Source organism: Clarias gariepinus, chromosome 9 (genome assembly GCF_024256425.1).
Source record: "Clarias gariepinus isolate MV-2021 ecotype Netherlands chromosome 9, CGAR_prim_01v2, whole genome shotgun sequence".
Lineage (NCBI taxonomy): Eukaryota > Metazoa > Chordata > Actinopteri > Siluriformes > Clariidae > Clarias > Clarias gariepinus.
Window position 1 is genome coordinate 29,778,078 of NC_071108.1, and position 22,442 is coordinate 29,800,519.

General features: G+C 39.0%; 1 protein-coding gene across 5 annotated transcripts in view; it reads left to right on the forward strand.

Moving 5' to 3' along the window:
• sorbs3 (sorbin and SH3 domain containing 3) overlaps positions 1 to 22,442 on the forward strand; it is a 54,042-nt gene that overhangs the window by 16,999 nt on the left and 14,601 nt on the right. For all 5 annotated transcript variants that reach the window (XM_053504265.1, XM_053504266.1, XM_053504264.1 and 2 more), the window contains exons 2-11: positions 4,755 to 4,816; positions 9,575 to 9,754; positions 10,303 to 10,375; positions 11,157 to 11,287; positions 12,221 to 12,284; positions 14,790 to 14,813; positions 15,150 to 15,252; positions 16,386 to 16,479; positions 21,733 to 21,795; positions 21,999 to 22,115. In XM_053504265.1, coding sequence (XP_053360240.1) covers positions 4,805 to 4,816; positions 9,575 to 9,754; positions 10,303 to 10,375; positions 11,157 to 11,287; positions 12,221 to 12,284; positions 14,790 to 14,813; positions 15,150 to 15,252; positions 16,386 to 16,479; positions 21,733 to 21,795; positions 21,999 to 22,115 — 861 coding nt within the window. In that variant the 5' untranslated portion in view covers positions 4,755 to 4,804. The remainder of the gene's footprint in view (positions 1 to 4,754; positions 4,817 to 9,574; positions 9,755 to 10,302; positions 10,376 to 11,156; positions 11,288 to 12,220; positions 12,285 to 14,789; positions 14,814 to 15,149; positions 15,253 to 16,385; positions 16,480 to 21,732; positions 21,796 to 21,998; positions 22,116 to 22,442) is intronic.

Sequence of the window (22,442 nt, forward strand, 5' to 3'; positions counted from 1 at the left end):
TAAGGAAAGCGAGACCAAAACTTACCTCCGTTGCAGAGAAGAGTTACCAGCCTTAAAAATCACCAAATCACCCCAGATGAGAGGCGTTATGAAGGCTTTACAGAGCATGAGTGCCAGACACATTTGTTGTGGGCATTATTGTATATGTTGGATGCCTTCAGCATTGTTTTTCAGTGTAGAAATCAGGAAAGATCAGGAAAGCAATCAGGAAGAAATTAAAAGGTGTGTCCAAACTTTAAATAAAACCCACATCCACTTACAGTAGGAAGTGCATGGTGGGTTTCCTCTGGGTAATCAGGTTTCCTCCCATAGTCCAAAGACATCCAGATTAGACCAACTGGCATTCTCAATTTGCCTGTAGTGTGTGAGTGTATGTATGTGTGTGCCTTGTGATGGATTGGCACACTGTCCAGGGTGTTTACTGCCTTATGTCCTAAGTCTCCTGTAATATGCTCTAGGCCCCCCACGACCCTGTATACAGGAGAAAGCGGTATAGACCATGAGTGAGAACCAACTAAAACAAACCTATGCATGAGTTCCGTTAAAAATTTGATTGACATAGCTGAGATTGCAAAGCTGTCAGAGCCAGAATTCAGAGACAGCGCTTCTACTGTAGTTGTTCAAATGTGTATATTATACAGGTTCTATAAAGATACTTCTATAAAAACGTTAGCGGCAATGGATTTCACAACCTAGAAGAACCATGTTGTGAAGCGTGCTGTTGTGTCCACAATATAACCCGAACACACAGATTGTTTCCTTGTTATGTAACGAGTCCCATTGTGGCTGATGAGTCATTGCAGATTGTGAAGAGGACCATCACCACTCTGTTCCCGCTGCCTCGGGGTACATAGCAGTAGAGAGTCGATCCAGAAAACTGACCACAATCATTAGAGTCTGTAATTCCATGTATGGTAAACCACATAAAAACACATCTCCATCCGGCCAGAGCTGAGCTGACCTCGACAAAAAGCTCACAGTAGCTTTGTCTGATATGTGTCTTTACATGAGCCATGTTGGGACGTTTTTGAAATAGTCTTTTATGCTGTTTTTAATAAAAGAAGCTCAGCATTTTTGCCCATGTTTCCAAAACGTTTGATTGCTTTGTCTGGATCAGGCTTCACATATTCAAAGCTGGCGGTGTAGTTAACTTGAAAACCCTTGAAAAAAAACAGACATGTACCACAAAAACCCTTGTGAATGTCAGTGAACAAGATGGCCCTGTGTTGTAAATGATACCTCGGAACTGAAAAATGACTCCAATTCAGAAAGGACAAAACATGCAGTTCCTTGAACAACCACTAGGCTCCAAAAGTGAGTCGATCCCCATAGACACCAATGTTAACATGAAGACTATTTTGACTATTTTCTATTGCTTGGGTTCCCATTCCTGACAGCTGTTTAGGGGTGAATTTTTAATGTGACTCATCACTTAAAATAATATTAAGCCATAAAATTATGCATTATTGGGGACATGGGCAATTTGAGTGACAGCTGCATTGCAAGTGTTAAACCGCACCACATTAGATAACCAGCTAACTGGAATCGTTGTAGGGTATGGATTCAAACGTGTTTGATTAAATGCAAGGTAATGTTTGCATATACAGTAAATGATTGTAGGCCAACTTCGCACCTTAGATAAGCTAGCTAGCTTGTGGTGACTGCGGCACTGTCGGCAGGTGTGTTCCAATCAAAAGCCAGGTGCTGTTCACTCCACCCATTTATGGATTAACTTGGTTTAGATGAAGTCAGCTCCTGCCAACATGGTGACAACCAGCCCTGTCCAGATTTATACTGTATATAGACAGCACTGTTGTAAAACAAACTATTTTCAAAGCAATAGCAAGGTCTTTATTAATATAAGCTTTAGAGATTTCCAAATCCAATGGCGATCTCTGATGGATTTCGCTGATGATGCAACATCATAGCAAACACAAAGCAGGAACCCATCACTACCAGACTCTAATATTACGCAGGTCCAGTTGGGCCACTGCCAAACTGGCAGGTGTTAAACTTTCAGAACGTTCTGAACATGATTTAATTTCCCATAGGGCAATGCCAGGATCATCTGTATGTATCCGCATTGCATGGAAGACTAGCTTTCTTACTGAAAATCACAAACCAGATCTCCCCTTGGTATGATCTTTCTACAGGACTTTGTGCTTCTTGGGGGGAAAAATAGTAGCGAGAGTAAAACCACTGCTGACCTTCTTCCTCTGGGACTTTGCAAATCTATCCGTTACTCAAAAGAAAGGATATTTCAGTCTCTACGACTAGAACTCCTTGTTACTCACTGAAGCTTTGGGCTAACAAGAACTTCTATATCTTTTCCCATGCACACCATATTAGCTACCCGCATGGCATGAGGCAACCCGTCCACTAATGATGTTCCCTGATGAAACCCTCTCCTAGGGCAAATATTTCAAGTGTAATAACACACCATATGTGTCTCATTTGTTCCGTTTACAATGATTCAGTAACAGAACGGATTGAGTAAGAGAAACATTGTTAGGTTGCTAGGTGTGACTTCAATTATAAGCATGGATTTAGATACACACTTCTTAAATCTGTATCACATGACGTCTGAGTATATTTATCGCCCAGCATGCTTAACATGTTCCACATGAGATGGGGATCCTTACTTAAGCTCGTAAATCCACAGGCAAGAGTACTGTAGGTTGTAATATCTTTAGCTTTAGTGTCAAGGTTTTCTTGGCATGTTGCAGCCAGACTCTTTAGCTTCTGTTCTTCCTGCTGCTTAGTGTGTAAATTGAATCTACTGTAATGCTATAGTGAACGCATGTTAATAAGAGGCTGTAGACTGGGAAGAAACAAATGAACAAATACTGTACATCAACTAGCTCATAGAATCAATTAAGGAATCCCCCAATGGGAGAATCAATTAAGTTATGTTTCACGATTTTTTTTGGGTGGCAATTGCTATTTTGCCATAATGACACCAAAACATGATTTAAAAAAAAATTTATATACACTATATGTAAATTTGTAATTTATGTACACTATATTGCCAATAGTATTCACTTAACTACCGTCACATGCATATGAACTTGAGGAACTTAAGATTCTTAATTGAATCTTGAATTTTTTAAGGATTCTTAATCCTTGTGGTTTAATATAATGTTGGCTATAACAGCTTCAACTCTTTCCACAAGGTTTAGAAATTGTTGACCTTTCATCCAGAAGCTTGAACCTTTCACTGGAAGTAAGGGGACTAGCCCAAGTCCTACAAAAAAAAAACCCACAAAAGTTCCAACATGACTGCGCACCAGTGCACAAAGCAATGTCTATAAAGGTTCATGATTAAATTATATTTAGTGACCAAGATCTCAGAATGATGTGTCTTTGGATTAGTCTGCACTGCAAGTGTAATGAAAGCTGATAGAGAAGGAAAAAGTGCCCATATTCTTCATTCAAGTACAGCTTTAACCTCCCGAGACCTAAACTCTCCTATTGCATACCGTCCATTGCAATTTCTCCAAAGTGTTAGCAATCGATAAATATGAACATGATTAGCGTCTCCAAAAAACAAGAAGAAGTTCAGCCAAAGAATTATACATAATAGTTCTCATGTGAGGATCCATAAGAATATCTAAACAATGTAGCTGGGAGAAATTATGAGGTCATTCTGGTCTAAAGAGGGTAAAGAGTTTGGGAGACGACCAAGCTCAAATACTGCACACAAGTTTAAATAGAAAAGATTAAACTCATATTTATCTGGTAATATTTCTAGTAATAAAACTTAAAAAAAGCTAAGGCTTCTCAGGCTAACATCAGCTTTACTTTTTTTCCCCAAATCTCTTAAATACAAGCCAGCATGTTAATATGATGATGATGATGATGATGATGATGATGCTCAGTGATAGACTCCCGGTATGACTTAATAGTCAGCACTGTCGGCTTGCACCTCCAGGGCCAAGGTTCGATACCCACTTTGGCTTTGTATGCATGTAGTTTGCATGTTCTCTCCGTGGGTTTCCTCTGGGTACTCCAGGTTTCCTCCAACAGTCCAAAGACATGGAGATTCTGGAGGAGTAAAAAAAATATTTCCTCCATTGAAAGTACAGATAAATAAAACTTTGTTCATCACCTTTACTAATGTACTATTACTATTAAACCAAAAAAGTTCATGACATGATTATTGCCTCAAGAGGAAGTGATAGAAGCGCTCTATAAACTCTGAGTAATTTGTGCATGAGGCAGAAATGGTAAATAATGATTCTCTTCCCTCTGGATAAGTTTTGATTTCTGTACAGTATGTCATAGATAATTTAAATGAACGAAAAACACATGACTTCTCATTTATTTCTCGCTGAAGTCATAACTGACTAACAGTGTGAATATTCCTAGGAATTCATATCCTCATGCATCACACCAGACAAAATAATTAATAAGCATTATTTATTATGTGATTAATATTGCATCATACAGTGCAATGCAATGTTAGGTAATTATAATATTATTGTTAAGACCTATTACAATTCAGTTTATTGTCTCATATTGTTACCTCATATATTTATAAGTTGATATTTAGGTTTTTCCAAATATTTCAATATTATAGGAATATAAAAATAAAAAAATACATTATTTGTAAACAAAAAATAGGATATGTCAGAACTCAACTGCTTAATGATCCTTGTAAATAGGATTTATTTTATTACTTCAAAAGTGATTCTGTAGAGTGTCAACATGATAAACACTTTGCTAATGTTATTTTTGTAATATTGTTTCCCCAGACAGTGAATCAGAGGTATTCAAGAAAAGGACTGGAAATCCCACAGATGTCATGCAGTCTCAGGTAGGGGAAAAATGCACATCACACTCATTTTATTGCGGATTTATACCGTGGAAGGCACAATGAGTCATAAAAAGATGGATAAATCTCAGTTCTGCCTAGCTATATGGAAGCAATGGATCTTAATATAGCTAGGCAAAAGAAGCTTAACTTCTGAGTAATGTATGTGGGGGCGGTCGAGTCAAATTGGGACTTTTGATTTTATTGAATAACGGAACACAGTTATGAGAGTAAAAACCTTTATTCCTCAATATATAGAGAGGCCAGGATCGTCATTTATGGACGTACGGCCTTCTTTAAAACATTTTTCAGCTTTGTTAAACTCTGCAATAAATTATTATTAATAATAATAATTATTATTATTATTATTATTATAATAATTATTATTTTGACTAGATGGATACCCCAGCAGCACCAAGTTGTCATTTTCGGGCCCTTGAGCAAGGCCCCTAACCCCTGCTTACTGTATATGTACCGTATAATGACATAACTCTGGATAAGGGCTGAAACTAGGTGAAGCTGGTGAGGCAAAGACTGTTTATAGCTGCTGTAAGTGATAACAGGAACCAACTTGCAAATTGCTGTTGCATAAAGGGATAAATCATTCCAGGATGTGCTTGTTGTTAGGGAAGAAAAAAAACTTTATGGTGATAACAGTCACACCACCCCACCGTTGAGTATTATCCTATAATAGTATTCCCCCCTAAGTGTTTTATTTACTACGTAAACGACTTTCTCCCTGTAGGGGGCATGGCATTCCAACTTATCTAGATCAGTTCACACACTTGAAAGCATTTTTAAAGAGTAAGAAAAACACCGGGCTCAGTGGTGTTCTGGAAACACTTTGCGCTCGACTGCCTTTTAAAGTCGCTAACGTCTAGACTATTCATCAGCGCTCTGAAAGATGCCTTAGGAAAGACTAACACCCAGGCCGCTACAAAAGTGAAAACTGTAATAAAGAGAGCAGGACTATTTATTGACTGCACTTGGATGTGTGTGAAAAAGTCCCCTGACTCACAAAAGCACGTCCGTGATTTAGCAAGATACGATCTGTGAGAGAGCGGGGATCTTCCCATGACCTCTGTCGTTCCAAAGTGAGAAAAAAGGCGCGTGTGCAAATCAGGTCAAGGAATAGAAAGCGAGTGTGTGAGAGGCCAAGAGAGACGCAGTGGAGAAAAGGGCTGGAACGGGCTGGAACTTTAAAAAGAAAACATGCAGGGATGCGAAACCAAAATTGGTAGACGTGCAGTCCTGTAATGAGAGAGGAAAGTTAGTGCTGTTCCTGGATTCTAATGACTGACATTGACCTTTGCTTGACCCCGCTGCCCATACCAGATATCTCAAGGGAGACCTGAATGAGTCAAGCTTCTGAAAGGATAGTAATGAGCTTTTCCTATTCGGGCCCCGAAAGGCATGGGTACAATGGGGTCTTTATCCCAGTGATCCAAGATAGATGGCACTCAGGGAGGACCAGCTCTTCCCAGTACACTCCATTTAAATAGATTAGAATGACTCGTCTTTCCCTTTTACACCCACGTAATGAGGGTCAATAAGAGAAGAGGGGAGGAGGGGGGAAGACAGGACAGTTCTTTTATTCCTAAGCTATTAGAAGGTGTTGTTTAGAAGCAGACGCTCATGAGCATGGACAACATTTATACTGACATTGCCGTGAAATCAGGATTCAGGATTAGACTTGACTTTGCTGCAGGCTGCTATCTAGTGAGTAATCCGGTAATAGAAAATGACGAGTTGATACCATGGAGACATCTTGCAATCTTTAGTTTTGTTTTGTTTTGTTTTGTTTTTTTCAGCTGATCAATATAATAGGTGTGATCATGATGCCATTCACCAGGGTTGCCAGATTCCAGCTCAATTACAGTATATTCCTCTTAAAAACAAATTGAGCTATAAGTAAACGAAGACACATTTGTTGTCTTTTTCTCAGACTTTTTCATGGAAAACAAGGTCACATAAGTGCGTCCACTTCATAAATCCTCCTTTCCGTCTCCCAAGCTTTATTATTTGTCTTTATTATAGAAACGATTCTGTATATCATAGAAAGACAGTCTGTGCTTGGTTTGTAGAAATCTGTTCGATTTTATTCTGATTATTTGCTACAAAACAAGATTTTGGAGGATGGAAAATTATTTGTAACATTCCGAACAGAAAAATATTCTTTATATATTTTTTATATTTTATCAACTCCTCCTCTACTGAAAATGTTTATAGAGAGAGCATGGGCCAGCATGAGTGGCAGTTCTCATCATGACATCATAAAGATTTATGGATAAACACTGATAAACACTTACTGGCCACTTCATTGGGAACACCTTGCTGGTATTGCGTTTGTCCGGCTTTTACTTTCAGACTTGCCTTAATTCTCGATGGCACATGGTGCTGGAAACATAACATAAAGATTCTGGTCTATATTGGTATTCTGGTATATCTACTCCACTGATCCTTCTTAAGATGTTCCTACAACTCGATTGAGGTCCACCTGTGGTCAATTCAGTTGATTGGACATGTTTTGGAAAGACAGACGCCTGTCCATATAAGGTCCCACAGTTAACAGTACACAGTTACAAGCCATGAAGTCCGAGGAATTGTTTTCGTCGAACTCTCAAAAAGGATTGTATCGAGGCACAGATCTGGGGAAGGATTAAAAAAAATTCTGTAGCATTGAAGGTCCAGATGAGCACAGTAGCCTCCATCATCCATAAATGGAAGAAGTTCGAAACTCCCAAAGTTCTTCCTAGAGCCTGACCAAAGTGAGCGATCAGGGGGAGAAGAGCCTTAGTCAGGGGGCTGACCAAGAACCCAATGATTAGTCTGAAAGAGCTCCTGTGTTACTCTGTGGAGAGAGAGGAGAACTTTTCAGAAGAACGAGCACTCCACCAATCAGGCCTGTATGGTAGTGAGGTCAGATGGCATCCACTCCTCAGGAAGGCACATGACAGGCACCTGTTTTTTGGCACCAATTACAGCCTCGAGTCTTTTTTTATATGATGCTACAAGATGTTTTTTCTTATGGAAGGTTCTCCTCTCTGTTTGTAGAATTTTGAGAAAAATAATGAATTAAATCCATTTCAAAATAAGGCTGTAACATTTTTATCAGCATGAACCAGGCTGGACTTTATGCTCTGACCTCTGGCATCAATACGGCATTTTTGCCTAGAGAACTGCCACCATTGACAGTTGCTGCCATGCGCTTGGCTGATTAGATGTTTGCTTTGACCAGCAGTAGAACAGGTGTACCTAGTGGTGAGGTGGTTGGTGAATGTGTACTGTACAGTATGTTCAGTCCACCACTGCAGAACATTTCCAGCCAGAAACATCCTGCATCTGGTAAAACTTTCACTTCATTCAACGTTTAGGAAATTGCACTTCACCTATGAGCAAGTTGGTGACTCACGTTTTGTTCTTACCCAAACCACCTATTAAAAGAATATAAACACATCCATCAAAAAATAGCCTCTGCAGCTGGTTTCTCTTTCAGTTCTTCCTGAAATGTCTGTTAAAATGAATCATATACTAACATCAATGCCAGCCTCTAGAAGTTCTTCCAAAAATTGTGCTTTCGTTTTAAATTTCCACAAATTTGAAATCTCCTGAACATCTGAAATCCTTCTCTCTCTGGAACTCATCTGAACCTGCTGATTGGACTGGTTGAGGAAATGATCAAAGAAACGAGCTGCTCCTTATTAGTTCCAACGCCAGACGAAATCGGTGCTGGAAATGAAGAGAAAGCACACTGCATTGTGGGTTATTCTTGCCAGAGCATTAAATAGTCAAGCCAAGGGCAGTAAACAATTTAAAGTACGTCATGCATAATTCTGCATCACCTTTTTTTTTTTTTTTTTTAAACTGGATTAAAATTTTGTCTCTGCAATGCATGATCCTATATAATAAACAGACAATTTCATGCACTGTACATTACCAGTTGATTTTACAATGGAAGGCTAAAACCTACAGTATAACTGGTTAACACCTAGAAACAAAAATGATGAGATAAACATGTAATGAAATGACTTGTATGTAACCTATATTTTTGTTTATTGGACAGATTGTGCTTTAGTCTACCAATTAGTTTTCTAGTTGCAAAGGCATTTTTTTGGGAAAAAAAGTGGATAATGCAGTAAATAATCCACATATATTTTTTATATGCGTCCTCTCAATCAGGGACATAACATGCTTTGAATACGTCAAATCTAGAGAGACCAGAGAGATCACGTTTAGTGGGTGTAATCGCCTGATATGACTGTCACGAGTCCTGAGACTACGGTCTGAAGTCATAAGTTTCACTTCATCTCTTGTACTTTTCTTACATCTTTTGATGGATGCTGTCATACTTGTTTATGCAGAAATGCAAAAAAAGAATCAGTTTTTTGTGCATAGCTGCAGATCGATGGCAAAAATAAAAAGTCTTATGATAATTTCTTATTTTAAATCTCTGAATAAACCTTATGTGGCACGCTGGCTCAGTGGATAGCACTGTCCACCATCACCTCCAAGAAATGTTCTGCAGTGGTGGACCCAACATACTGTACAGTACACATTCACCATCCACTTCACTAAAGACACACCTGTTCTCGGGGTCTGTGTGCATGGAGTTTACATGTTCTCCTGCTCATGTATACAGTTTATCTAGTTTAATGCAAATATGTTACTGAGTAGCGAGATACGTCCATTTTTGTTCGATGAAATCTCACCTTAGCTCTGTTTATTTCTGCTAAACTAAACTAAATTCTCTCCTCCACACAGAGGACGGTGGTATGTGACCATCTCAATGGCTCCAGGATCGTTTTCTCAGATGAAACTCGACCAGGAAACGCTCTGTCCCCAGACATGACCCAGGAAGTAGTCGTGATCTCGCCTGATATTCTCACGCCTCCTCCGACCCCATACTACAGGAGCGGTGCTTCTATAGCTCTTCAACACAACGTAATACCATACAACCCACAACCCCCTCTACTTACACCACACACATTATGAATACACATTATGAAAATTTGAATTTGAATTTGAATTTGAATACACACATACAGTATGATTGTCTGTAACTACATGGGATGATGTTTGCCCCTGGATTAACATCCTGTTTTAACCTTAAAATGGACAATTTTTTTTCTGAAAATGACATCATGAAGAAATGATAGTGTTTAAAAGAACCGCTGTCTTATATTCAGTGACCTGATTTTGGACTTCTTTTGGAGATGTTAGAGTATAGGTAATGCTATACTGCCACCTTGTGGACCCATTCAGAAGCACAGACCTTTTTTCCTAAGTGTGTCTAATTGTTTCAGTTAAAAGACAACTCCACACTGAACTTGCGCTCTTCACTCACTCACTCATCGTCTATAACATTATATCCTGTATACAGGGTCACTGGGTCGCTGCCTATTCCAGGAGACTTAGGGCATGAGGAAGGATACACCCTGCATTTATGTTGAGATGTTTTAATGTTTGGAAATTCACCCTTTTTGCATCAGGTTGCAGAGGTAAATGGAGGTGCAGTCCCCGCCCCAAGTTTCGGATCTTACTACGGGCCAGGCCAATCACATGGTAAGTGCTTTTCTAGTACTGTATAAATAAAAACCTTACAGGTTGTTGGTTTTATGCAGCATTATGCATTACAAAGATTAAGTGACATCACAGGAGAGGAAGTGTCGTTGTGCTGAATATCAGCACGGCTGTGGTTCCATCACAAAAGATATTGCTTTTATGAGACAGTTCAACAAAAGCCATTTATTATCAACAGATTATGACTTGTTTGTTCAATTAACCAGATATTTTGTTCCGCTGCCCATGGCGGAATTAGCATTGAGCGACCGGTAGTTTTACATTCTGTAGCCAAAAGATTTGGAGATTAAACCATGGAGGTGCTGGCCATGATCAGGGATTAACTGTTATTAGAGCATCTATGAAGCTGAGTGGTTAATACAGGTAAACGTTCCAGTGCTGTTGTGCTCTATATCAGAACTTATAGAATGCCTCTTGTCTAACTAGATTACATGGTCGGTGTTAGCTGTTGCATGATTGTCAATATCTAACATTTAATATGATAGTTCTGTTTTGTTCATTAGAGAATCACATCATTTAAGTTAAGGTACTGTACATCCAACGTAAACTTGTGTTCAGTTTATTCCCAGTAATGATACTGCCATCTGCTGGTAAGAAGAGAAGCTGTACAACTGTACAAGATTACCATTCCAGTCCAGTTCAATCTAATTAGATGTTGATGGTAGTGAAAGATTAGGACATTTAACATCATTAAATAAAAAACATGGATATTGTCATAAGAAAGCGCATGGAAAATCAGTCTGTTCACTTGATCTCTTTTCAGATCAATTGCCTAACGGTGGACCACGCTCTGCTACTCTGCCTCGTACTTCTGTTACCAGAGAGGAGAGGCTCATCAAGTTCTCTGGGATTGGCCCTGTAGATGAAACCGGCATGCCGATCGCTTCCCGATCTGTGAGTAGTGAACTTTTATATGTTATAAAGGTCACAGCCTTATCAGGGTTCCAATTCAAATTGTATTTGTCACGTGCACAGTTATTTCTACCAAATTAAATAAAAAGAGATATGCTGTTTCAGGAAAATAATGACCAGCATGGTATGATGCGAGATGATAAAAAAAAAAAAAAAAAAAGTGGTACCATCGTTGTAAGCATGTTTTAAATAGTGTTTTATTCCTTTTACACCACAGGAATTATGGACACTTTTTTATTCTGTTAAATAATAATTGAAATAATATCTTTCTATTTATTTAGAAAACATCCATGTATTAAACCGTAACAGCAGATTGTTATATCAGCGATCAGCATCAGTATGCAATGACGTCATATTCAAACACACATACTTCAATATGGATTCGCTCCCCTTTTGCTGCTATCTATTGCAGTGTTTCTGTGGGAACTCCTGCCCATCCATTCTGTAGCGCATTTATAAGGTCAGGCACTCATCTCCGTTCCAGCTCTGTGTTAGGGCCAGTCAAGTTCTTCCACATCAAACCATGTCTTTATAGTCCATGCTGGAATAGAAAGGACTTCATCAAACTGTTGCAACAAAGTTGGTACAGTAGATAGCATTGTCCAAGATGTCTTGGTATGCTGAAGCATTACGGATAAGGGGTCTGATTGAAACAACTGAATTCAATAATTAGCAGATTTGGCCAAATTCTTTTATATATACAGTATAGTATGAACATAAGATCTGCCTAAAAAACTAGAACTGAAGACTCCTCACAGAGAACGCTTGTCTACGTCATTCCTAAAAATCCATCCACGTGGAACATCTTGATTTTTGCTTTGCATTTTTTTTTTATCAGCTATTTTATTTTAGTTGTATGTTTGTGACGTAAGATGTGTCAAGTCAGTTACATGCCTTCTGTGTTTTCTTTTACAGAGTGTGAACAAACCTAAGGACTGGTACAGGAGCATGTTTCGACAGATCCACAAGAAACCAGAGGGTATGTCAACAAGCACACACACACACACACACACACACACACAAACACACACACTGAGAGAATCCCTTTCACTGTTTTCTTCTGATTATTATCAGGAATTCTTCTTTGAAATCAGAGAACCTGCACCTCACACACTTTTCCTGTGGAAAAAAAATCCAGTGAAAGTGCAAAGTCACCTTCGAAAGTGTATGCAGATAGAGTTTCACCAACAACCAGTCTAACCCTACACCAAATACCCCTATTGTTTGCTTTGCTAAGTAGGTCTCAAGCTTTCCCAGACATGAAGCAGCATTTTCACACAAAATAGTCTCTTATAAGTGGCCAAGTGAAACGGCTGAAACTGGTCCTGGATCAGCAACCTTTTGGCAGTTTCTGCTAATACCTGAAGCCAAAGGCAAGATTTATGTAATCCTGCTGTCAGCATTTCGGTGTATCACAAATCACTTCGAAGCCGATATTCACAGAATGTGCTGAAAAGTTTCCGTCAGGGGCTGTTCTACTTGACTGATGAATTTAACGAGCTGCTCAAAGATCTCGGCTGTCAGGACGCTGATTCATCCATAACGATCGGAATGTTTACTAATATGTTGTGCTGGAAAAGATTTATTGCAAAATTATGCATTTGTGCAGATTTCAATGTATTTAGATCAGATAAACAGAAATTCAGCCTAACACTCCAAAAAAACAAGAAAAAGCTAGCAAGCCAAAGTATGTAAAAATTCCAAATTGCTAGCTACGATTCAATGATCTATAGAAGCAAAGCTTGCTCGCTACGGTTAAAAAAAAAAAATAAAATCTAACACTAGCATGAGTGAAAATTCCCAAATGCTTGATTATATTAGGGAATATCATTTCAATACCAAACTGTTTTTTGTTGATAATATTATGGAATTTGCTCTTTGTTTCACATTAGCTAACTAACATTCCCACATTCTACTCAGCGTTAGAAGATGTGGCGTAGAGTAGAAGATATCAGCGGTAAAGTGCCAGCATTACCATACAGAGATCGCGAGTTTGATTCCCAGGTGATGCTGTAGCCTCTCGCAGCTAGGGGGCCTGGAGAGAGCTGATTGGCCGAGCTCTCTCAGAGGGTGGGATGAAAGGCACTCTGCGCTCCTACATCAATCGTGGCTCTATAGCCAATCACGCGCGTCTATTAGCTCAGACATGTGGAAGAAGCGGATAGCGCTATTCTCCGAGCGTGTTACGCTGCTCATGTTAAGTTGATTGTTCGGCCCTCCCTGACTGGTAATTGTTGCCTTGATGGAAGAGTGCCCTAATGACGGGTGGGAAAAGGATATGACTAAATTAGGAGAAAAATTGGGAACCATGAAAAGAAAAAAGAAAAAAGGAAATGGTCCCCAAGCAAATATAAGTTAACTAAAATGAGGTAAATGATTTTATAGGGCACATAATAGGAGCAAGTGTTATGTTCCCTTGTGTTCCCCCTAGTGTATACAGCACATAATGAAAAGCTAAAAACTGATGTTCCCTATTTCTCTATTTGATAAAATTCTTTCTTAAGACCTCCAAAATCACATATAATAACCATTAGTTTGTTGTGTTTAAGACGTTTTGAAGCCTTGTGGCAATAAAAAAAAAAAACTGGATAATTTTCAAGAAAATATTGCATCTTGAAATGGGTCACATTTTTCTCGAACAGCATAGGAGGATTAACATACGTTAAAAGAAATTTTTTAGGAAACATAGGAAACATACTGTAGGGCCCTAGGAACATTGGATTCTGGGAACATACTGTAGGACTTTGGGAATATGCGTAAATAAAAAAAAAAAAGGATAATCTGGGATTTTTTTTATTTTTAATGTGGTGTAAAAAACTATTTACCAAATTTATATAGCATGGTTTATTCAACTAAAATTACAACTAAAGTTTTTGGATAAGCAACTAACAACAGTTTTCCGTTAATAAAAGTCCATGGGCTATAAACAGAAAAGGCGTGAGAATTTATTTAACAATCCATTGCATCAGACCAGAGGCTGTAAATCTGTAAAAGTCTGTGAAACCTCTCATTTTGTCAGCGAGATGCCTTCAGCTAAGTAATTTACAAAAATGTACTCGATCGGCCGCAACAGAGGAGGATTTGCTACATAAACTGCAGTCGCTGAATTATGACGATTTTTAAAATATGCTAATTGCTCCTCCTGCAGTATTGCTCAAGAGGCTTCACTAGGTCATCTTTCATCTCTCTCTCTCCATAACAGAAACAGATTAAGACGACTGTCGATGTACTTGGGGGGGAATACTGTAATAGTGACTATGTGGTCAAATGTTTGTGGACACTCTTCACTTAAGCTCAACTCTTCTGGGAAGGCTTTCTAAATGTCTATGCCTTGTTATTTATCCAGTTATTTATGAAAAGGTCACGGTTATGATACGAATAATAATTATTAATGGTGGTAAATTCTAAAAAAAATGTTTTCACGTTCTTCTGAAAATAACATTTATTAAACTTTTGTTTTCCCCTATTTTCTTTTCTCTCTCAGAGCCAGAAATCGACTGGCAAGAACGTGAGTAATCAGTCTTATAAAAATATCCCCACAACCTTTAAGCGTGTTTTGTCATGTCAGGAATTACGCAATACTCTATTATGACCATGGTTTCTCAATGCTATGATAAGCAGCTCGAAACATTCCCACATTGTGTCTGCAGACAGGGAATGCAGAATTATTAAGGATGTACCAACCAGTACATTTATTTATAAAAGTGATGTTTGCTAGTAATTGTAACATTACTACACACCCAGCAGACGCCATATACAGTACTGTACCTCTGGAATGTACGCATACTTACATGAATATCTACAGTATATGATGTTCGCTTGATTCTTGTGTATCTTGTTGCAGGAAGGCTGAATGCCACTCCACCTGAAGAGCCGACTCAGGAGGACGGACACAGACCTGGAAAAGACCCCTTCACCCTGACCCAGCATGGAGCGCTGCCTGACTGGTGAGGGATAATCCTCCTGCAAATATTAGTTAATCAAATACATTTAATAACGTTCAGGTTCTCTGCATTTTGTACTTTTTTATGAATGTTTTGGATGTTTCTCAACTTTAAAGCGACAGATTTCGGGACTAGATTGCAGCACAAGGCTGCATGCATGGTCACAACCTTTATAAGTCAGCGTGCCAAAAGACATCATCCTATGTACATCAAGTGCTGTTTAACTAGTGCTATTCTGACCATGTGCATTACCTACTACATCTGCTATTTCATCATGGACAGCAACAAAGAGCGAACATGAAGGTCTCCATATGGCACAGTCGGAAAAGTTCTCGCCCTATCACCAGGAGATTGCTAGTTTGATTCCCGGGTGATGCTATAAACGTTTGCAGTCGGCGGCCTGAAGAGAGATGATTGGCTGAGTTCTCTCAATAGGGAAGGGATGAGACGTGCTCTTACATTAAGCTCACAGATATGATGCAACTCATCTGAAAACTTCCATAGTCGCAAGATAACAATAAAGTATTAATAAGTCCGTAATCAGTACTGAACTTTCTTGTAAACAGAGCTTGTCTCGAAACTTTTTGCTACCACTTCATATTGTGCTGTCCTTTAATAATTTACAGTTGGTAAAATGTTGTCATATTAAAGGACTGAAACACTCCATGACATACTGAGACTGTAAAATGTGACAATTTTTGTTTCTCATCGATTGCTTAACTTATTTAAAAAAATGTAAAAGATTTTGACAGGCAGAACGTGAGCACATGGATGTCCATCTGATGTCCATCTGTCCATCCATGTCCTCGTCTGAACTTACGGAAACAGATTACAAATGTCACAGCAGTCACTTTCCCGTTAAGTAACACCCAAACATAAGCATAAATACTTCCTTATTCACATGCTGAGCCGAGCTGTTATGAAGTAAACAGACTGCATTTACATACTCACCGGTTTTGAGAATAAACTGCAAGATACAGTATGTGAAGAGAAGAAACAAAATGACAGAAAAGAGAAAAAAAAAAAATACCAGAACCAGATAGGTGACTGCAGGCAGGTTACGATCCGTTGCTGCAGGCGCTGACAATGGGAATGTGATAAAGTTTCTGCATATCCGGGGGTGGGGTGTGTTTCAGGGCTGACCTGGGCAATGTAGTTAGGATTCCAGAGCCGAAGAGCATTTTCGACTTCGAGCCAGGACGAGGAGCCACGGAGGAGGAACGTACGCAGGTAAGAGGATTTTCTTTGGGAACGTGAATCTTGCTTTAACCTATTAATCAAACCTTTCAGAATAAACAGCTTATGCAGTAGAAAATCAGACTTGTCATGATTGTCTATTGTACTTTCATCAGACACTTTGTTTTATGAAACGATCTCAGGGGCTTCCTCCCAGCGTGTCTAAGATTATTTTATTAAAGGGATACTCTTATTAAAGATTTTTTTTAAACCTACCGTAACTCAAAGACCTTACTTGACATGTACAAAACAAAAAAGAAAAATCTATTGATGGGAAATAAATCTTTCCTTATGTGGTGTCAAGACCAATATATCCAATACACCAAAATGTATTTGTAGTTGCTTTCCAGATGACCTGTGAGTTGAGTGAACGTGTCTTGTCCATTTTCGGGTAATGTGTCAAAATGTAAAGGTAAAGAACTCCCTTAATCCCAGAAACCATTAGTTACTTTAGTACACATCTTTTCTAAGACTTTGAGACTATGTAGTTATTAAATGGTTCATCGTACTGTCGCTTCAAGATTGTTGTGTTGTTACATGATCAATAAGATAGGACTTGCATGCTAAAAAATTTACAGAATACATTTATACAAATCACAAACTTCAAAAGGTTTTTACCAGCAAAGAGCTTGTGTGAACAATGAGCTCCTTCAGTTGGTCATTTTTAGTGCAACTTTGTATCGCATTGCTTGGGTCAGCATGTTGAAAGCCGTGTATTGTTGCCCTGGATTCTGGAATTTCAGTGCGTGGGTTTATTCCCACAAAAACACTGCGAGAGAGAGAAACTGTTCAGCCTAAATCCGCATTCTGCCTATCTAATTGCTGTTAGTGGAGGTTTATATTGTCTTGTTGTCTCTTGTCTTGGGAAACACCTTTTCATGTTTCTTCATCACTGTGGCGAGGAAAATACAGACGCACGTGCTGCTACAGATCACTTCAAGCCTTGCGTCTCAATAGTTTGAAAGCGGCGCCGTCATCATCGGATCTATCATCGCATGCTTCATTTCAACCTTGAGCCACACCTGATACTTAAACTGGATCTTTGGAATTCCTGTCCTTAAATTGTGTTTATGTTGTAAAAGCAATGTTAGTAAGGTAATGTAAGATACAGGCTATAAGCTTAAATGTTAATAACAAACAGTGACAATTTATCAAGCATATAACCATTAAGAGAGTAAATACAAGCCAGATGTGTTGGAAGTATCATTCTACATATAAGTATATATGTCTTAGTGGTTAGCACTGTCGCCCTGGCCGTCCAGGGTCTGGGTTCGATTCCCGTCTTTGGGTCTGTTTGCATGTCCTCCCCATACTCGGTGGGTTTCCTCCAGGTTCCCTGGTTTCCTCCCAAAGTCCAAAGAAATGCAGATCAGGTTAATAGGCGTTCCTTCAGCTCATGCCCTAAGTTTCCTGGGATAGACTCCAGGCCTGCCACAACCCTGTATACAGGATAAAGTTGTTTAGACGATGAGTGAATGTTACTAAATTATTCTAAAAAAAAAAAAACCTTAGCATGACTGACGTTGTAATTATATTTAGCACTGATCGCCAACTTGACCGCCATGAATCTTAGAACCCGGCCCAAGTGGTAGAGCAAATATTGTATGTTCAAATATCCCTAAGTTAATTGATTAAAGCAAAATCACACACAAATTAATGTTGTTGTATAAAATCGATATCACACTCAAGGTCGTGCTGTTGTAGTGAATATCAGCACAGTGATGTGGTTGTAGGCACAATGGTAGACGTCACAGCTATGCTGATATTCAGTACTACAGCACGGCCATGAGTGGGATATTGATTTTATACAACAGTCACACAAACACTATTTATTATCACCAAATTATGATTTGTTTCTTTATTTAAAGAATTTTTCTTGCTGAAAGTGCTTGTGTGGCTGGTTTTGAATGTGGGTTTTGGCAGGCAGCTGCTCCCTCCTCAGTACTGAGGACCGGACCAAACTACTCTACTGTACTTTCAGTCATTCTGTGACTGACAGTTAGTGTAATTAACAGTTATTAGAATGGCTGTGATGGAGAGTGATGCATGAAGCTAAACGTCACAGTGCTGTTACTTTCTATTATCACCACTCATGTAGTGACTCTCGTCCAATCAGATTATACTCATTATATCATAATCAGAACTAACTGTTGTATTACTTAGCATGTAAGTCATTGACCTGAGTCAAGTCATGTTTATTTGTAAATCATAATAAAAAAAAATATGATTTTCAGTAAAGTGGATAGAACAGAAGCACAAAAAGAAGGGATATTGAAAGATGGACAGCACAAAAGAGGTGTGGCGGGTATAATGAGCAAACTACTGCTGGAGCGCAGGGCCAAATCGGCCTGATCAAAAACATTATGCATTTTAATCTTGGTGGTAAATGAAAGAAAACAATGCGTACTGGAGTGCATTTATATTGAAAAAAAAGATAAAGCTTCTTCTCCCACAGGATATAATGAAATTTATCAATATGTATAAATGGGATCCAAAGTAAACTGTGCTACTGGAGGTTATTTCTATTGGTTATGTTCCCATGTCCTTGTGTAAACATAATCCACTCCAAATAGGGCTTGACTACAGTATGTCTGGAGTATATTAAAACCTTTTTTTCCCTTTTCATAAAGATTAAAAAATAGATTTTGAAATATTGATTATAAATATTTTTTCAAATAATAATCAGATATTAGATTCTAACCTGTCCTAAACCACTGTTTTGATCTTCCTGAGAATTGTTTCCTCGTTATTCCTGTTGGCTCACGGTCAAAAATGTATCAGAGCTGCTTTCGTCTGTTGAGGTGTACGAGTTCCTGCTGTCTCATGAATGTGATTAAACTGTTTCCAGTTTAAAGAATTTGGCCAGTTTCCCTTTTCCATTTTCGGTGCTTTTCAAACTGTTCCACTCCTCGCTTTCTCTTTATTCACAAAGCTCAAGGGCTTTGGGAAATATTTCTCAAAGGAACCTTGAACCCTCTTAAGCACCGTGCTTCCGTGCTCATCATCATCCTGTCTGAGTGCGAGAAATGGCTTTCTATTTTTCTTGTCAAACCAAAAATGACAATGAGGTAAGAGAAAGAGAGAAACAGTGAGCTGTACGGTAGCAGCCACTAAAGCCTAAGTGTATATCCTCTGTATTGTGAGTGACTCGTTACAGTTTGCTCGTTAATCAAGTCATGCTCCTGAAGTAGGAAGAAACAGATTTATTGCTCTCTTCCTGCGCCAGACAGAGCTGTCTTGTGCTCACGGTTAGGCCCGTTATCTGAGTTATCCGCCTGTCTGATCCAAAAGCTCTGCCATTAGTTCACACAGACACCAGTCCAGATCGCCCCTCCCTGAGCCCCGGTCCGACTCCGAGACGCCTTTTTAAGACCGAACCGTATTTACGAGCTGATTTGATTGTGAGGATGGCTGCTGTTGGCTCTGAACGGCTCACATCATGCCAAGGTATTTCAAAAATAACAGTGTGGAAAAAAGAAATCAAGGTCTTAGCACTCAGCTTTATGTGGCATGCTGTGGATTCTACCAGACGGTTAATTGTTTAAATGTAATGTTAAATGTTGCATTTAAGATCTGATTAGGGAAAGCTGTCGGGCTTTTACTGCAAATGAGGTGCAAATGGAGATTAAACCGATTGTTTGATTTTGTACGCCTGAAGCAGTAATGAGTTTATCGAGAAACTGCAAATATGTTACATTTATAAATACGTTGACTTTGTAGGCTCCCTATGAATAGCTCATAAACTTTTTTTTTTGTTTGCCTTTAATTATCAGGCTGCAATAATGAAAGATCTTTTAAACACCAATAGTAAAAGGGCACCATATTCAACAAGGACTCAATAGTCTGGACTCAGGAATGTACATTGTCTTGTAACGTGTGTTGTATTATTTTTGAAATGCAGTAAGGCACGGTGGTGTAGTGGTTAGCACTATCGCCTTGCACCTCCAAGGTCCTTGTTTGATTCCCGTCTCTTTGTGCATGGAGTTTGCATGTTCTCCCCGTGCTTGGGTGGTTCCCTCTGGGTAATCAGGTTTCCTCCCACAGTCCAAAGATATGTAGGATAGGTTAAGTGATGTTCCCAAATTGCCCGTAGTGTGAATGAGTGTGTGAGTGTGTGTGTGTGTGCCCTGCGATGGATTGGCACCCTGTCCAGGGTGTACCCCTTCTAGTGCCCTAAGTCTACTGGGATAGGCTCCAGGTCCCACGCAACCCTCAAAACAGGATAAAGTGGTATAGAAGATGAGTGAGTGTGTGAGAGTGCAAAACTCTTAAACCAACCCTAGATTAAACTAAATAAACATAAACAGATGTTTTACTGCAACAGGCTGCAAATGCCCAAAAATATAATTACATTTTTTTTGGATGTGTTAAACAACCTCAGCAGCAACCTCATTACCCCTCTTGTCTGTTCCAACGACTCAGCATTCAGCATCTCTAGTTCTCACTGAACAGACCATCTGTCATCATCGGCACCTGTTTTTCACTGGTTCATGCCTTAAGATGTTTTTATGCTCGAATGATCCATAGTTCTCTGTGTGTCTTGACAAACAAATTCCTCTGAAACTGCTCAGTTAAAGGGACTTGACTGAAAATGAGAGCCAAAACTAAGAGCCAAAAATTTCCCTCTGGAAGCCTGGAGACCTATTCTTCAAGACTATGTTAAAAATAAAAGAATGTCTGGCTCTTTGCTAGCAAAATATGAAGAAATAAAGGGTAGCTTAAGACTTTTGCAAACATAGTATATGTGTGAATGCAGCTAGCTGTGGGCAATTATTTGTCCACAGCTGGCGAGTGTAGGTAGCAGCAAAACCAGATGTTTTACACTAAAAAAAACATATATTAATGTATCAACATATTTAAATTAAGAGCAGATTTTCTATTTGGGTAAAATATGTAGGTTAACAAAAATAAAACATTGTCGAAATTATGTTTATGTTAAATTCAAATCTTAAAATTTACATAATTGACACAGTAGCAATATTATTCACGAGGTCACAATTGTTGCTTTGAGTATATTTGAGTTATCTCCCAGAAGAATTCCAGATGCAGTAGTATTAGTGGTACAGGAGGGGTAAAAACCAACAACTGTCCATCGCACCTTTGAATTCAAATATTAACTATCCCTATTAGGAACCTTTCACTTTGCCATTTGGAAAACGTTGAAGGGGGCAAATACTTATGCATTGCTTTGTATTATATAATTGTATATAATTGTGTATTATAATTAGTGACGTTTTCTGTTCACAGTCACCAAGACAACTGCCAGAGTACCACCTTTCCCCTGAGAGAGCCCACTCTCCCTCCATAGAGGTGAGGGTGCAAATACTTTATAATAAACTAGACCTGCTGGAATGCAAACAGCTCTCGGAAATGAGGGAAGCGAAACGTTTGTTGACATCTACTGGCTGTATATTGTGTAATTGCTGTTTGCCCTTCAGTGACCTTACTGTCTCAGAGTCCTCTTGTCATGCTTTAATTCCTTGCTCTCCACACGCATGCTTTGTCTTTTTTAGGCCACTCTAGTGTCGGAGCTGAACCGTTTCGAGGCAGAGCTGGACTCCGACATCCGTGGCCTGGAGAGGAAGCTGTCTCAGAAGAAGCAGCAGCCACAACGGCGAGGAAGGGGTGAGGTACTGGCCTTTCCCTCAACACACTCTGATCATCTTTTTTTTATTGATACTGATTATCAAGGTTTCCTGTAGAAATGCCATTTTCTTCTCCTTCTTCTCCTTTTTTCCAGCTAGTCTAGACTATGAAAGTCCTGTCTCACACTGTGCACTGTACATTTGACCGAGTCATTTCACTTTGTCAGCATTTTACCCGATTGCACATTTGCCTCCGAAAAATAAGTAGCTGTGCATGTTGACCTCAGTCCAGAAGATCAGCAGTTACTTATATAGTCTTTGTTGCTTTACTTTGCCGTTTGTTTCTATCAAGATTGTTAAAACAATCAAGAA